Raw genomic sequence first — 17821 nt, forward strand, 5'->3', positions numbered from 1 at the left:
TTGCAGATGAGCGAGATAATGAGGATGGTATTGCCTAAATATCATTGCTGATATATACACGATGGTTTCTCATTTAACAAAACTTTACATTCAACAATGAGGCTGAAACAAAATAACTTCGATTTTGAACATTTTGATGATATCGTAATGTGTACATGGAACCATTTGCATTCTGTCGGACTAGAGAAAGAGAGTTGGTGAGGGGAGGAGGGAGAGAAAGAGAGTGGTGGAGGGAGGGATAGAAGAGGAATTATCGTCGTCGGTGGCAACGCATTACCTTAACATGCCAGACTCGTTGAAAAACGCATGATGCAGATCGCCGTCTCATGACGTCCTGAAGAACCAGCATCTCTACAGGAACTTTGTAATGTTCTGTCAGAAGATTGAACAATATTCCATACACTGACAGGCTGACACGTGGAGCACATACACGTTATTGGAAGTTGTTTCTGCGATAATTGAATATCATTTTAGAATTTTGAGTTGTTTGCGTGATGTCAGAATTTTGTATATACAGGGCCGTAGCTAGGATTTGTGTGTGTGTGTGTGGGGGGGGGGGGGGGGGGGGGGCCAACTGAGTAATTAATAGTCTAAAATTCCTTAAACGGTTAAGAAGAGAATTTTCTTTAAATTTCTATAATTTTTTTCGGCCTTGATTTAACATAGGACAATGAATTCTCATTAATTAAATATGTTTTGAGATGATTTCATTTTTGGAGATTTTGATATATGTATGTTAGACGCAATATTATCTTCTTAAGTAGCGATCCTTAAACTTTGAGTAATCCGTTGTAATTTATTTTAGTAGACGAAGTAAATTTCTTAAATCTTCTGAAGACCTTTACGTGTAAGCAGTCAAATATTATTTTTCTGGCGTTCAATGCTTCAGAACGTGAAATCGATTTTTGTTACTAATTGTATTCTAAATTAAATTCCGGGGCACTTCAGAATTCACCACCATTATTTCCTCCTTTTTTTTGACTCCACATTTGGCGATGTCACATATTGGGCCCAAGAACCATAAACTGGATATGAGAAAGAGGATCCTGACATATACATTTTATTTTGTTAGCAATTGGAATAGCCACTGATTTTACTTATTCAATTATGCAGTGTTGAAAGGGGGACCAACTCAATGTTTAATTAATCTACAAATGAAGGAAGAAGGAAATGTTTTATTTAACGACGCACTCAACACATTTAATTTACGGTTATATGGCGTCGGACACATGGTTAAGGACCACAAAGATAATGAGAGAGGAAACCCGCTGTCGCCACTTCTTGGTCTACTCTTTTTTTTCAATTAGCAGCTATGGATCTTTTATATGCACCATCCCATAGACAGGATAGTACATACCACGGCCTTTGATGTACCAGTCGTAGTGCACTGGCTGGAGCAAGAAATAGCGCAATGGGCCCACTGACGGGAATCGATCCCAAACCGACCGCGCATCAAGCGAGCGCTTTACCACTGGGCTACGCCTCGCCCCAATCTACAAATGAATGCCATATCATACGATACCTCTAACATGAGTTTTAATGGCAGTTGTTCACCGTTTAAACTGGTGGCGAGGGGTGATATTTCAAACTCTGGTTGACTTCAGGCCAACCATATGTGGTGCGCGAGACACTAATTACAATTCGTTTCAGCTTTTTGAGTCTATGCATATTTGGTTACATTAAAATTTAATTCTATGAATGGTGGGTACGGAGACTCATAGCTGTCTTTACGGCACATTGATCAGCAAGTCTACACACTATATAATTATATATATATTGTATAGATTCACTGAACTGTGGTAGGTTTATTTTTAAAAGGTCATCTCGATACAATTTTGGAAAATGTAGGAAGGAAATGTTTTATTTAACGACGCACTCAACACATTTTATTTACGGTTATATGGCGTCGGAGATACAATTTTGGAACTGCCCATATTATGTTATTTTGTTTTCTTTTAAATTGTTATATTTTATTCTAAATCTCTCTCTCTCTCTCTCTCTCTCTCTCTCTCTCTCTCTCTCTTTCTCTCTCTCTCTCTCTCTCTCTCTCTCTCTCTCTCTCTCTCTCTCTCTCTCTCTCTCTCTCTCTCTCTCTCTCTCTCTCTCTCTCTCTGAGAAGGGGTGGGGTATTGTAACATGGGAAATTCTCTCCTAAAATTAAATATCGTCTTTCTGGTCTAACTAATATTCTGAATAATACCTGTGTGCTCGGCAGTATAAAATCAGTATAGTCTTGCGACACTAACAGAGCTAGAGTAAGCGAGACTTATCTCGATCACGCGTGGACAATCACGTTACACTTGTTATGTTTCACTCTAACCACCTGAGCCCAACGTCAGCAGAAGTTTTTCTTCCAGAAAACTACCTGATAATGATATAGCATGGGAACACGTACGGTAGTCATACTATCACCAGACATCTTGAAGGAAGCTGAGAAGACTTTATTGGTATGTTAATACTGAGATACTACGTTAATATTTGTGTAGAAATAAGACAATAAAGAAGACATTATATGTACATGTATATTAGAAATATGGTTATTAGTACATTTAATATGAGATATTGCGTTATAATAACTGTTCAGAAAAAAAGAAAACGAAAGTATAAAAATGTTAGACGTACAGACGTTGGAAAACCTCTATCAGCATTTTCAAGAACGTACTAACAGAACTGAGTGTGTGTGTGTGTGTGTGTGTGTCTGTGTGTGTGTGTGTCTGTCTGTGTGTGTGTGTATGTATGTTTGTTGTGTATGTATGTGTGTGTGTGTGTGTGTGTGTGTGTATGTGTGTTTGTGTTTGTGTGTGTGTCTGTTTGTGTGTGTGTGTGTCTGTTTGAGTGTGTGTGTGTATGTATGTTTGTGTGTGTGCATGTATGTTTGTGTGTGTATGTTTGTGTGTATGTTTGTGTGTGTGTGTGTGTCTGTGTGTGAGTGTGTGTGTATGTTTGAATGTGTGTGTGTGTGTGTGTGTGTGTGTGTTTGAGTGTGTGTGTGCGTATGTGTGTATGTATATGTCTGTGTGCGCGTGTGTGTGTGTGGAGATGTTACGATACCTTGTCGTTTTATTATTTAATGTATGAATGAGAATACAATCCTATTTGCAGGCGGGGATTCTTTCTTGGGGAATGGAGTTTTACGTAACGAAAAATAACTATTAAAACTCATTAAAACATCAGTTAAATCAAATTTAAAAATATGGACTCTGGAACCTAATTTTACATCTGTACATACAGAATTAATTTTAAACTGTTTTTCTAAACATACGTACACTTTAAAGAAAAGGGATGGGGTGGGGGGGGGGGGGGGGGGGGGGGCTCGCCAGAAAGGGTAGCCTTATGTTGTCACCCTTTGTTTGCTACAATGCCAACAAGCCTACTCGTGAGCGTTTACAAGCTTGTAAAAGGCACGGATACACCATGCAATTGTTTTCATTCTGTTTGTTTAGGATGTCTTGATTTCTCCCGATTATGTTCGCTTACTTTCGTCATGTTAATGTACTTATTTTCTGTTTCAATTGCATTATTTTCTTGTCCCCCGCCTCTCAATACATTTGACCCGTCCTTATGGTTCATCTCGGTATAGGTAAAACAACGTTAATCTTTATTAAAGTTGGAACTGTTGCCGATTCGACCGCCCACTAACAAAGCCCGAATTTCTTTCTTTCCAGGTAAACTATCGATACGCTTGTTGAAAGTAAATATCGGGACTTATCACCAAAACTTTCAATGAAAAACCCCCAACAAAAACAACTAAGACTCAGCTACGATAACATTATTTTGGAAATAGCCAAACTAAGTAAATAAATTTCAACAATGGGTCGAAACTCGGCGGTCTGAGACGCATGTTGAAATGAGCATATCGCTAATACTACTCTCGATAGATTATACCTGTATGAACCATGTGGTATAATCTGCAGGTGAAAGTAATCCACTTGAACTGGAGCCATTTTCCATAAGTCGTTAACAGCAAAATGTAGTTTTCTCTTGCAGTATATTTATAAATCACCTTGACTTTATTAATAAGTATTAATGTTCTGTTTACGTCAGTGAACATAAGTACGCAGTAAATTATTTAAAATAATATTACGCAGATTATAAAATATTAGAAATGGGGTGGGAGGAATTTAAAAAAAACAAAAACAACAACAACAAAACAAACCCAAACCTCGATTGAATCAGCAATTGGTATATAACACAAAGGGGTATTATATACGAAATATGCAGAAGGGGAACGTGACTGTTCTCTGTTTGGGATCTTTGCCTTTTATGGACAATTATAGCCATTTAAACGTACTAGACGGGAGCTCGGAGGGGAGGGCGTGGGGGTCAACTTCTCACCATGTATTTTCCTCATTTTACTCACAATATTAGTTGTAATCTATGTAAAAATTCAATGCGTATTGTGATTCATTTGGAACTCCATCCGTTTGGTAGTAATGAAAATATTAATAAACGTCGTTATCCAGATTCAGGCAAGAATCAGCCTGCTCTCCCCCCCCCCCCCCCCCCACATCCCCCTCCAAGAATGGGAGCCCGTACACCCATGACTCCGTCCTCCACCCAGCCCCCAATATTTTGTCAAACACTATAGGATTTACTTGTAGCGTTGCAGTGACCATGCCCTATTCCAGAAATAAAGTAAAATGTTCTAAGAATCTTTAAACCATGAATAGGATTCACCAAGTATTAAATAATAATTCTTTCATTTCAACATAGATTCGTGTTTATATCCAATTAAGGTTCAAGCACGCTGTCCTGGACACACACCTCAGCTATCTGGGCTGTCTGTCCAGAACAGAGGGTTAGTAATGTTGTTAGTGAAAGATAAGAGGGTGTAGTGGTCTTACACTTACCCATTGAATCGTTAAAACTCGCTCTGAGTGGGAGTCGGTACCGTGTTGCGAACCAGGTACCTACCAGCCTTATGTCCGATCGCTTAACCACGACACCATCGAGGCCGGTAATAATAATTACGGTGTCGTCAATTATGAAAAATCCTTAAAAACACAAAAGTAGGACTATCTAGAGGCCCCCTGTCGAAGAGATCCAACCCAGATCCATCTTCGCAGGCCATGGTGCAGAAGGTGTACGGAATGGTACCATGGCTTGCGAAGATACCCGGGATCCAGTGTCGCGATGTCAAAAGCAGGGACAATGTATACTCAGGGGAAGGCAACCCCAACCTCTAAGTCTTCCAACACCTCACCCTCTTCAAGCACCTATGTTAAAACCAATATCATGGTCGGATTTGCGAACTGTACTCTTCGAACTGGGCCCATATTTGGTACCAATATATACCAGTCGGGTTATTTGCCGTAGGCCCCACTCTTGGACAGAAAACTGAATTATCCACCGATTATAAATCAATATCGACAAATGTTTAACAACATATATAATACTCTGACACACCCGAGTACGTACACACATACGTATACGTACACGTAGGAAGGAACACACACACACACACACACACACACACACACACACACACACACACACACACACACACACACACAGAGAGAGAGAGAGATAGAGATAGAGGAGAGAGAGAGAGACATAGACGCACGCAGAGGTACACAGACTCACAACCATGCGTAAGTGCAAACACACACACACACATACACACACATATTGTGGCCAGTAGAACAAGAAATATTATCCCCAGAAGAACAATGAGAAGAAGACAACGCAAAACATACATTCGCACTGGTCATAAATGCACATCTAATTATATGTAATTGAGAGACAAAATATGAGTTGTCGAGTTTGTTAATACTAAATAATACTAAAAACTTTATTTCAGGTTTCTCAAGATGACGATGAGGATGATCAGTACATATTTGATGCCAAAATCGGTATCTTGCAAAAGGTGTTGCGACACAGCATGTCGAGATTTTCACTGGAAAGACTCCACAGATTTCTACAGAATCTCCTTCATCTGGCGACTCTGCAAGAGTCTAAATCTACTAATCAAAATGCTTCGCGAGAGGAAACTAGCAAACACACACCGAAAGACATACACATCAAATCTACAGGTCAAATGAGGACGATTTTGAAGAAGTTACTTGAGGATGACAAACGGTCTGGGTTGCCAGCTGATCAGATCCAAATTCTAAAGTCTTTGAGACATTTCTTAGCTGACGTCTCATCCATCAAAAGAATCAAAGAACATTTTGACAAGGGGGTCTTCGAATACCTGAAATCGATACATCATACGTTAGATCGCCAATCTACTGTGAATTCGAATTCAAAGAAACGAAAACGACTTGACAATTTTGACGAATGTGATAGCGGAAATTTTTCGCAGACTGATATCGATGAACAGCAACTGACACCCAGATCTACCAAAGAGGGTCGTGCTTCCAAAGAACAGCTGTCTCATAATCAAATGGGATTCTCGTCTGCTTCGTATATCGATGGGAACATGAAGGATAAACTGGACATAACCATAAAAGAACTAGAAGATGTTTCTAACCGCTGGTCACGACTCTTGCAAGATGACGATCTCGATATGAATGATTTTGATCTTGAAAGCCACCACGAAATTGTCCATCTAACAGGATATTCAAAGTTTGAACCGATATTTAGACTTTTCCCAGATATATTTGCAAAGTGCTACAAGTGTATTGAGTTGTCAAAACAGTGGTGGGATATATTGCATGAAATCTATAAAGACGTTCCTCGGAGAGGAAAAAGAATCACAACCTCGAACGATTCTGCTAAAATCACATCAGAATGTAGTGTTTCACGCACCGGATCCACTATTGACACTGATTCACATGTTGCAGTTGATAGTCTGAGGGGAAACCCTAATAAAGTTGGCGTTAGCAATATACCCAAGATTCGTGTCATAGATACACCGGAAGGAGATGTTAGAAATAATACATCTCGTTCAAATACGATGTCTACTTCTACTCCTAGAAGCAATTATAGTGTTAAACACGATGACAGAAATAAAAGCAATGATTCATTCTTTGCAGACAAACACAAATCAAATGCATCAATAAACAATAAGGAATCTCCAATTTCAAGGAAACGAGGTGAAACGTTTATACCCATTACAAATCGTCAAAAAAGTCGAAGCGCTAGTTTCCCATTAATACTGCTGAATGGTGTTGCGAAGACACCCACTCCAAAACATCTGAACAAAAGTCATGTGCCCAAAACAGACGTTTTACAGTTGAATGACGGTGACCAGAAACGCGATTCTGACGACAGTACCACAGCTCAGATTAAAGTATTCACTTCTGAAACATTTACAAAATTACCTGACAGAAACACGCGGGAAATGAAATCGAGGCTGAAAAACATAAATAAATTCCTTCTGGAATGTCAAGTTCAGTTACAACAGTACTCAAGTGAACAGGCCACCATGCACAGTAGAGAAAACCGATTATTAACCATGTCCGGAATTTGGGGTAAACTTGGTCAAAACCTTTCTGAAATCATTCAAAAGTACAACAAAATCAAACACCAGCAAAAAGAACTTGCACAGAAGTTTTCATACACCATAAGAGGAACATCTAAGTACTTCGATTTGCGGGAAAAGGTAAGGAGATGCGAGGTGAAACTGCACCAGTACGACAAGACGATACGTCTGTTGAGATACCAACAGGCCGTTGTTGGGCAAGACTACATGCTGGAGATGGATCTGAGACCAAACTTCATCAGAGAAGCCGGGAATCTTCAGCAACGTGTGAACGAGACAACCCACAGACTGACCGAACTGAGGTTTGAGAAGTACTCCATTGAACGGGAATTAGGAATGGTAAACGAATTTACTTTCCATCCTTCGGCAGCTTCCCGCTACAGCCCAATAAAAGAAGTCGCTTCTGATGTGCTCACACCAGATTTCAAATGTTACGACACACCGCGGTCATTGTTTGACCACAGTCTGCCAAAAAGCGGCACCAGTACCAGACAAGGCAGTGTGTTGTCGTCCGTTCCTCCAATGGCTACTGACATCAGAGATATACTGAGTGCAAGCGGTTGCAGTTGTAAGAACGCAGATACTCAAACTGTGGGAAGATCACCAAGTAAACGGGAGGGTTCAAGCAGGTATTCGTCTGCCTCCAGAGCTAGGGGTGATTCGCCCAAACAACCAGACGACTCGGTGTTATCTCGCGCCAAGGCCAGCCGAAATATGATAACGATAGATAGCTTATCTTCTGCTACCAAGGACAAACGGAAAATCAAAAGTCCATGGCCAAAATCGAGCGCAAATCTAAGAAAATATAAAAAATCATAAACCATAATTTTCTAAAAACCAGAGGGGTGCCACCTGTCTTAATAGGCTTAGGCCACCTTTCTATTTTCTCACATTTTAATACAGTACAAACTGATCATATTAAGGTGGTATTTCCTTATATATGTGACTGTTTACTAAGAAGATTGGTTGCAGTTGGTTTACCAAGCAACATAATATGTAACTGAGACAGTGCTCATTTTTTAAACTGTAGTGACATTATAATTGAGGGGTTAGAATGGCAGATTTCACAAATAAAATGTATATAAACATTAACAAAGCCAAATACCATTTGTATTATCGACTTTATATAGATGTCGGATGTAGGGGTGAGGACATGGTCAGAGTAATGTACTAGCCTGACGGTAAACCCCCCCCCCAAAAAAAAAAAAAAAAAAACCCCCAAAAACAACAACACTAGCTACATGAGTAGTTCAGAACATATGTGCACAAAAATGACCGAATCGTGCACTTTTTGACAAAAGCAAGAGACTTTGCACACACATACTAGACATCATAGAGAATATTTTAAAGATTGGAGGCATTCTCAGTATGACATGTGACCATGGCGGACATTTTTCAAGATGGCCGTAGCCCAAAATAGTATTTTGAACCATTTTAATGTGACATATGCCATCAAAATGTATACATTAGGATACATTAAGGATATTAAAACTGTTATTTAGTGGCCCTTGTGACATATAGGGGGCAATTTTAGGTTCAAAACCATGAAACTTTTACCTGAATAATAACATTTAATCCATTGCCTTTTCAAGTGAATCATATATGAAAGATATATATCTTCAAAAACAATTTAGATATCATTAGGGGAGCCTAACAGTTGAAAAACAAAATGAATGTAGACTTCATGTAGGCTACTCAGTATGTAAAGGTATGTTAACACTAAATGGCCACACCCCTTGTTTGTGTAACAAACAACGCACATGTCAGTACTTATTTAATTTCTATTGAGTATGGGTATATAAGTATGTGATAAAATATTATTGCTTGTTACATTTTTTGATTACCATGTACACAATAAAATGTAATATTGAGTCAACCATACAACACCCTACTTGGACCAGTGACGTCATAATCCAAAATGGCCGTCTTCAATCACATTTTATATACATTATCTTTATGTGCATAATATTTTCTATTTAAAACATTTCAGTAGAATATGACTTATTTAAATTTTTAATACCTTATTAGGTCTTCGAATAAATCAGATTAGGGTAATAAAAAGGTCAATTTTGGATTTTGGATCCAGAAGACCGAGATTTTATCACATACAAGACTATTCAGTCAAAACCCTGAATCGATCATTTAAAACTGCAAGGAATTATTTAATACACGTATATATATATGTGCATTAAACCCAACAACAAGTATTAATAAATTATGACGTGTGCCAGCCTGAAATTTTTAAAAAGACTTGCTTTGTATATTATCTTACGCACAGTGCTTCCTCCCCGAAACTGTTTATGTATTCATAATTTTAGTTCTTCATTATTAAAAATTAACTTTTATAAATAATTAATTGTATAAATCAATCCCTTCTTTTATTCGAGGAGATTAGAAAATTGTTCTTTGTTAATATTATTCAGGCTTCATCAATCGATCACTTCGATCACTTCATATTTTGAGGCCGACTTATTTATTTTTCCATTAGGGCATTACTTTTTAAGTGTGAAACTTGTGACACTAGTTGCTTAACAGCAATATAATAGATTAGTGAAACACAATGGTCACTGCAGATAATAGTTGTGTATGGCATCAGCGATCTTCCTCTGGCACACCGAACAGGGATAAACGACACTGCCATATTTATATGGTTCATATATGCATACTCAAAAACATCACGAAACTACAATGTATCTAGCTGACATACTCTTTTGGCTTAGACTAGCTCTACTAGGTGTGTTTTTACCCAGGTAACACCACTAACAGTTTTGGAACAGTTTGCTTGTCTCCACTAGACAACCCAAGTGAAAACGACAACTGGGATCCCGCTGGGACATTACCAGTCTACAACATGCCTGGTGTGTCTCCAGTGGTGTCGTTAAACAAAACAAACAAATAGTATGCTGTCATTGATATAATATTTGAATTGAACAAACACATACAGCTTTCAGCAAGTCTGGAAAATCTGTTGTAGGCCTGCCAAGCAACTATACTTTTATTCTATCAGTTTCAGAAGGAATACCGGTGACATGAACAATATGGATATTCCTACAACCATACAGTATCTTAATCCTTAATATGTTCCTGTGATTTCACATATTAAACAGTGGTTTAAAATACACCCAGTAGATGTGGCTAAATACATAGGCAAAAGACTGTTGTCATGATGAGTGGTCTACATATCAAGATGTGGCTATTACAAGTAATTGGTGACCCTTCTGGAAGAAAGTGGCTGGATACTGACACTAGTGCTAGGCAGGCCTTCTATGTTATGGTAGCCCCACTCCCATGGCTAGTGATATTCAGTTTTGGGCTAGTAAATAACTACTATAACTAGTCCGACGGCTAGTTGAAAAAAAACCCTTGTCAAATGCTGCATTTACATATTTTGTAACTACATGTATAAATATCCTGACCCCTTTCCTCCCCTAATCTAAGGATTTTTAAGCTCTGTCTCCCTCTTTAAGTGACATATCGGATTATTACTATTAGTAAAATTGTATTTATTTAAAGTAGGGCTAGTGAATTTTTAATCATAGCTAGTACATTTTTAAAATCACCGATCCTATGGCTAGTGGATTTTTTTTTATAAAATTCTAGAATCCCTGGCTAGGTGAAATTATCTCATCAGGAACTTTTTAAAAACAGTCTACAGTAAGATAGCTTATGCACATCAGGTGATTACGTCTGCACTGTATAAACTGCACAATAAAACTTACACTTAATGTAAACATTGTTAAAAAGGATCCCACTGCAATGATTTTGAAGAGAAACAGATATAAAGTTTGAGTTGTGGCAATTAGTTTGATGTGCTGATCTCAGAGACATTCTGAATGATTCATGAAATATCACTCTATTTGTGCATGCTATTGTACACCTGCAATGTCTCTTACATACATACTATGTGATAAGTTGATCTTACAAAGAAGCCAATAAGTGACAAATCCACATGCACAAGAGAAGTTTTGATAACAACTTGTTCACATTGCCTGTCAGGTACGTAACATGGACTATGAACACTTCCTTTTATATGAGAATCAATCATTTCATCCACCACTATCACTTGACTATGGTAAAGTGAAAAAAAATCCCAGGTGCTTCATTGGAACATCTTATGCAAGACAGTGGTGATGCCAGGAAGTGGACATTGATGGTGCAGCTATCGCCAAACACATTTGATAATTATGCATCTAGGTTGATATTCTATATAAAAATGCAGTTCACAGATTACGTTTGAAATTATCTTTCATATGTACAAAGTCTCGAGGCAAATAAACACAAGATCAAATTAATACATATTTGGGGATTGAAAAAGTGTGCCTTGAGTTCACGTGTAACAAGAAACACGTGTTCACAGTATTATTAAGTGAAAGACTAGCCATCAAAATGTTTGATGATAGTTATATCGAGAAGATATACTGTTACCAGAGGCTGCTAATGTAAAGTATTCGTCATCATGTACAAACAAAAAACCCCAGATACATGCATATTCCAACAAGCTGCAGACACTACAAAACATTACAAAACAATACAGATTAGAACGTTAGGCACAGTCGCTAGCAGAATCAGATATGCAAGTATGTGGGTACATTGCCTCTATAACAGAAAGTCAGATACAAATGTGTACCTTGATGCAATTGCTATTGCACTGACACTGGACAAGTGGTGCGCTGTGTGCAATCACAAAATGTTAAGCGATAGATAGTCTGAACAATGTACTAACACCCATTCAGAGATACATTATAGGTATCTGTGGCCAAGGAAGAGCAGCAGAATATAATGTAAACAGAGCCAGAAAAGTCGGGTTCACATGAAAACGCAAACGAATTGCAAATAATTCATCAACACCAGATACACTAGTCCAACGTCATGTTCTAAGTGCGTGGTACCAAGCAGACCTTGACATTGTTCGGAAGAAGAACGGTTGAGTGGAAGGTGAAATGGACACTATTAACAAGCTGCATATGACAATGCAGATGCATACAAGCACAGTAACAGAAAAATCTGCAAGTCTGGTGGGTGTAACCAAGAATCGGAAATGGGCCTAATACCCACATTAACACAAGGTTTGCTAAATAAAATGTAATACAGGAATAGAAAATTAAAGGAATAATCGTAGATGTAAGTGTCATACTGAACTAATTTTAAATTGCATTTTATATTTGTAACAGATTACTACAGATTAATCAATCTCGTATATAATCTGCGCAATTACGTAGTTTTTAATGTGCTGGCACTCAGCGTAAATTGTGACATCCTCAAGAATACCTGGTAAAAAAAGAAACAAAAGAGGAAAAATCTGCTCCAAGTATTCGTCTTCAAAGCTTTATTGGTAGAAACATTAGTGCAAAATATGTACCCAAGAACTGAAGTAAGCTGTTGGTCAATCTCTATAGATTTTGTAATAAAATTAATAATTTTTTTTACTGGTAAATGAATTATTTTATTGTACTGTTTTATGTAGTTGAAGGTATAATCTTCACATTTCAAAACAAAAATTAATTAATAAAAACATTTGATTAGAAGCTGCCATTAACAACTTTGATAAAACCTCAATTGTTTTTACAGCTGTGACCCTGAAATGACCTCTAAAAGTCATCTGAGGTCAATGTTCTAATTATGTCTTTAATTCTAGAGGTTCATTCATGGAAATAGTTAAACATAAAATAACAATAAAATATTATTTAGGGTTATTCTGACCTTGCTTTTATATAGCGAAATTGACATGTCGGCCATTTTTCAAAACGGCCGCCATTGCCAACTCAGGCCAATTTGAGAATGCATCCAATCTTAAAATTAATCTCTATGATGTGTAGTATGCGTGTGCCAAGTTTCATGCTTTTATAAAAACAAAATGCACGATTCATTCACATATCCTCTGCACTAGAGTAGCTACCGTATTCTAGAAACAATGGAAATCTCCCCTTATGGTGACACATTTTTATATATCCCCAGTTGCAGTCATCTTCCAGCGCATATGCTCAAGACAAGTTGGCATCCTAGAGCCGACCCACCTCCATTGGCGTAACCAGGATTTTATATTGATTGGGGGTTGGGGTAACTACATTGTCTACGAGTCATGTTATGTGAAGACAGGAAACTATATAACATGATGTGTGTGGGGTGGGGGGAGGTGTGAGAGCATGGATGCGATGCGACCATTCGCAGGAAAATATGTCGCATTCACAGTGGATACGGAGCAGCGCGTGTGGTGCGGCTACACAAATTAAAACATACAGGAACGAATTTATGAAGCCTGTTTTTCTTAAACGCATGTGTTAAGCATTGTAAATGTATTGAGATAGGCCTATATGCGTGTAAGACAGAAACAGGTTTTGTAAATTCCAATTAGAGTATCACACTGGATGCGTGCCTTTACAAAACGCATATACAATAGGCCAATGTTATTTGATTATTTTGACAAAAAAATTGTTAAGTGCAATTATAATATTTCATTTTCAACGTGAATATAATGTAAAACAAAACTGTTCATTGCAATGTTGTAGTAGGATATTTACTGTATGATAACAAAACATACTATCAGTTTATCATAATAATGATTTGCACGCTCTTTAAATTTCAATAGAAGGATCATTCTTCAAGTGTTGTGTAATGTCATGTAATGAAATTAAAATCGACTACAAATCGGCGTAAACGTACGAGACGGGGGGGGGGGGGGGGGGGGGGGGGGCAATTGTCCAATTGTCCCCCTAGTGCTAGAGCAAATCCTCTAATTCTGGCAAAAACGACAGATATATACTAATGGAAAGAAATAAAGGATCACACAGATAGCAACAAGAAATAATGACTGCATCAAAAATCAATTGATATTGTCAGAAGTTGACTGGGAACATATAGGCAGCTCATTCAACACTACAGACATTCAATCCCACATTACAACTTGATATGAAATACAGACATTACTACGCTAGTAGTGAATTAAATATGGTCTACAATTTGATGTGTTCCCTTATTTCTTTCCATCGGTATATATTCAAACAATATGAGCTGGCCTGAAACCTTTTCACCATGTTTTTTAATGGTTCTACCCACAATATTAGTTGTAATTCATGTAAAATTTGTGGCGATTCGGTTCCAACTCCGCAACTGACTGACTATTCTTACCTATAATTTTCACATATCATGTGACCACTCATCATATGTGACAACAGTTACTGGAAGTCATTTTTATGAATAGTAACATAGGGCCTAACAATTTTCATCTTGCACTCATCAACAAATCGAGTGCTCAAGAGTACACTGAGCATATCTGAAGCTTATATTTATTGTGTCAACAATGCAATCAACGTTTATGCTAATTAAAAAAAATCTAATTGTAAAAAATACCTACATAAGATGACAACTTGCGTCTACATGGGGAATATTTTAAAGTGACATCATCCCTATCGAATTAGGTATAGGAAGATTTACATCTAGGAATGTCAACACCGCGACCGTCAACTCTGCGACCACTGAAATTTGGTCTTTATTCAAAATGGCATACGCGTACGAGACGGAGCCACCCCCCTCCCCCACACACCACATCTCGAGCAGGATAAAATCATCAAATTCTGGCAAAAACAATAGAGATATTCGGGCAAAATGAGCTGGCCTGAAACGTTTTTACCATGTACACGTATTTCCATTATTCTGCGAACAATATTAGTTATAATCCATATAAAAATGCATGATGATTCGTTTGCAACCCAGGGTTGAGGCGTAGCCCAGTGATAAAGCGCTTGCTTGATGCGCGGTCAGTTTGGGATAGATCCCCACCAGTGGGCCCATTGTGCTATTTCTCGCTCCAGCCAGTGCACCGCGCATCATCAAATGCCGTGGTATGTGCTGTGCTATCCTATCTATGGGATTGTGCATATCAAAGATCCCTTGCTGCTAATCGAAAAGAGTAGCCCATGACGTGGCGACAGCGGGTTTCCTCCTTCAATATCTGTGTGGTCCGTATGTCCGACGCAATATAACCGTAAGTAACGTGTTGAGTGCGTCGTTAAATAAAACATGTCCTTCCTTCGTTTGCAACCCTATATTATAATATGAATATATGTTATTACCCAGATACGGGCATTTTCGTTTAATTAGGGGAAAAATCAGCCCGTACGCCTATGCAAAATTGTGACTGACTAAAAAAAAAGAAAAGAAACATCAAATGCTAATGTAGCTCGAGTCACCTCCAGCCCTCCCCTTATTGATATACATGTAAGGGGAGGCTTAAGGAAACTGTGTAATCATCGACAACCAAATGGTCGCAAACAACTGTGTCTAAATATACATTTTCCCTAACGCTGATGCCGTGAAGCTTTAGTTTGATTGTTCTCGAGTCCAGTCATGACATTAAACTTACATGTTGTTACACAGTAGGCCTACAACGTTATACGAAGAAACCCGACACCCCTATGCATAACGAACCTGCGCTGTACTTCCCTGTAGTGACGTAGAGAAAAGTATTTCTTCGTGTAGCGTTGGTACCGGTTAACAACGTGTACTGAACAGCATTACCTAACACACTTTTTTATTACTAAAATATTTTGTGAGTTTGCTTATTTGTTTGGGTATGTTTTTCATAAAAGCTCAGTCACGGTGACAATGTTTAACGTATGTAGTAATAGCTAGATGTAATGAAATAGGCCTACATGTATATCAGTATGTATCTGCGCTTTCCCATTGAACGTTACATAATAATATTAGTAGGGACGAGAGCAATACAAAAAACTGAGAGTTCGTTACCATGCTTGTGAAATTTACTTTTTTTTTAACACATTCCTATAGATTTTTACCCAAAGAACACGAATCCGAAGGTGCCACAAACAATTTTCTCCAAATAAGGCCAGTTTCAGTGACCTTGAAAGGTCATGAGAGGTCAAGTAGGGCAAAAACCTAAATCGATAACAGATAGTCATAAAAAGGCAATATTGGTGTCAAATGAAAGCTCTCATCAAACCAAAACACTTCTATTCCAGGTAGTAAATTGACAAGGTCAACAATGTGATCTCCAGAGGTTAATAAAGAGGTCAATAGGGGGTAATTTTGGTAAAAATACAGACTTCAAACTATGATGCTATAATGACCGTGTATGGTGTCAAATAAAAGCCCTCATCAAACCATAACACTCAAAGCAAAACACTTTTATTCCAGGATGTATATTGATAGGGTCAACTAATTTCATTCTTTGGTTGAAATTGTGTTACCTTTATGTTCAGCCAGTAATGGTGCATGTACAAAACGGCGGATCTAAGCGAGCACACACCTGATACACCCATCATCAGCACGTTACAATGGACTGGACGCTGTGTGGCATTTGTCAGAAGGATACTGAAACTGAACTGTCCAATGTCTAGTAAACATCCATCCAGGGCATACAACTGTGTACACAGATATTTTGGATCGGGCGCGGCGATTCAAAGAGTTGGATGCCATACCTATTGCATTTGATGTGGACAATGCAGATAAGGTATATGGAAGGAAAAATGTGCAGCCTGGCATCGATCCTGCACAAAGTTGTTTTCCTCCTATATGCTCCAACGAGTCGAAGATTCGAAGAAAAAGAGTAGGAAGCGAAAGTCAACTCGTAGTGTAACCACTGTCTTCGAAAAAATGAAGTGTGTCTTCTGCCAAGATGAATTAGCGAAGGATCTACATAGGCCTAAATGTGAGAATCTTGATAACAAAGTGAAACAAATGACACATACATTAGAAGATCACCGCTTGATTAGCCTTTTGGAGCAAGGCGATGTGGTTGCTTTGGATATCCAATATCATGAGCGTGCATATTTGAGGAAGATAAAGCCTGTGCCAAATGAGTTTTCCACAACTGAGGTAGCAGAGTAAAATAGAGGATGACATAGCTACCGGTATCACAGTGTTCTGTATGCGTAAACTGTTAGACATTTACCAGACAATGCTTGGCGACACGGCCACCACCATCAATCCGACACGTCTGAAAAAGGAAATTATTGCAAGTTTTCCTGATTTCCAAGAACAAGGCGCTCGGCGTTGCGTTTATTTGATAGCATCAAAGGAAATGCGGTTAATTGTCCCTGATGCTATTCAATATGATTCCGAAGGCCATGCCATGATACTTGTGAAAGCTGCAATGGTTTGTCGGAGGGCAGTATCTGCAACAGAACGGTTCAAATTTGACGCAAGCTTATGCGACAGCACGGAAGTGGTGCCCCCACAACTGTTCCATATTGTTCGTCTTCTTCTCTACGGCTACCATGCAGGCGGGGATCAAAGGCCTATGTCTAAACCAGAGAAAACAATTTCAGAGCTTCTTATATTTAATATGGAGAGCTTGTCTAGTCGTGGGAGGTGTGAAACCCCGTCACCCTTATACGTTGGTATCTGGTTACACAGCCAAACCCGCAATAAAAAAACCTC

At 38.4% G+C, this 17821-nt stretch overlaps 1 protein-coding gene across 1 annotated transcript; it reads left to right on the forward strand.

Annotated features, from left to right (window-relative positions):
• The first annotated feature begins 5069 nt into the window (after positions 1-5069).
• LOC121381681 lies at positions 5070-9559 on the forward strand. The gene is made up of 2 exons (XM_041511025.1): positions 5070-5153; positions 5801-9559. The coding sequence occupies exons 1-2, from the start codon at positions 5070-5072 to the stop codon at positions 8243-8245; spliced, it is 2529 nt and encodes an 842-aa protein (XP_041366959.1). The 3' UTR covers positions 8246-9559.
• Positions 9560-17821: the final 8262 nt, after the last annotated feature.

Source organism: Gigantopelta aegis, chromosome 9 (genome assembly GCF_016097555.1).
Source record: "Gigantopelta aegis isolate Gae_Host chromosome 9, Gae_host_genome, whole genome shotgun sequence".
In the NCBI taxonomy this organism is placed as follows: domain Eukaryota; kingdom Metazoa; phylum Mollusca; class Gastropoda; order Neomphalida; family Peltospiridae; genus Gigantopelta; species Gigantopelta aegis.

What these genes read in the sequence shown, in the direction of transcription:
- LOC121381681 (XM_041511025.1), top strand. Translation starts at nt 5,070, where the DNA reads ATGGTGCAGAAGGTGTACGGAATGGTACCATGGCTTGCGAAGATACCC. An exon ending in ATGTCAAAAGCAGGGACAAT is followed by an intron (nt 5,154 to 5,800) that starts GTATACTCAGGG and finishes ACTTTATTTCAG; the next exon opens with GTTTCTCAAGATGACGATGA.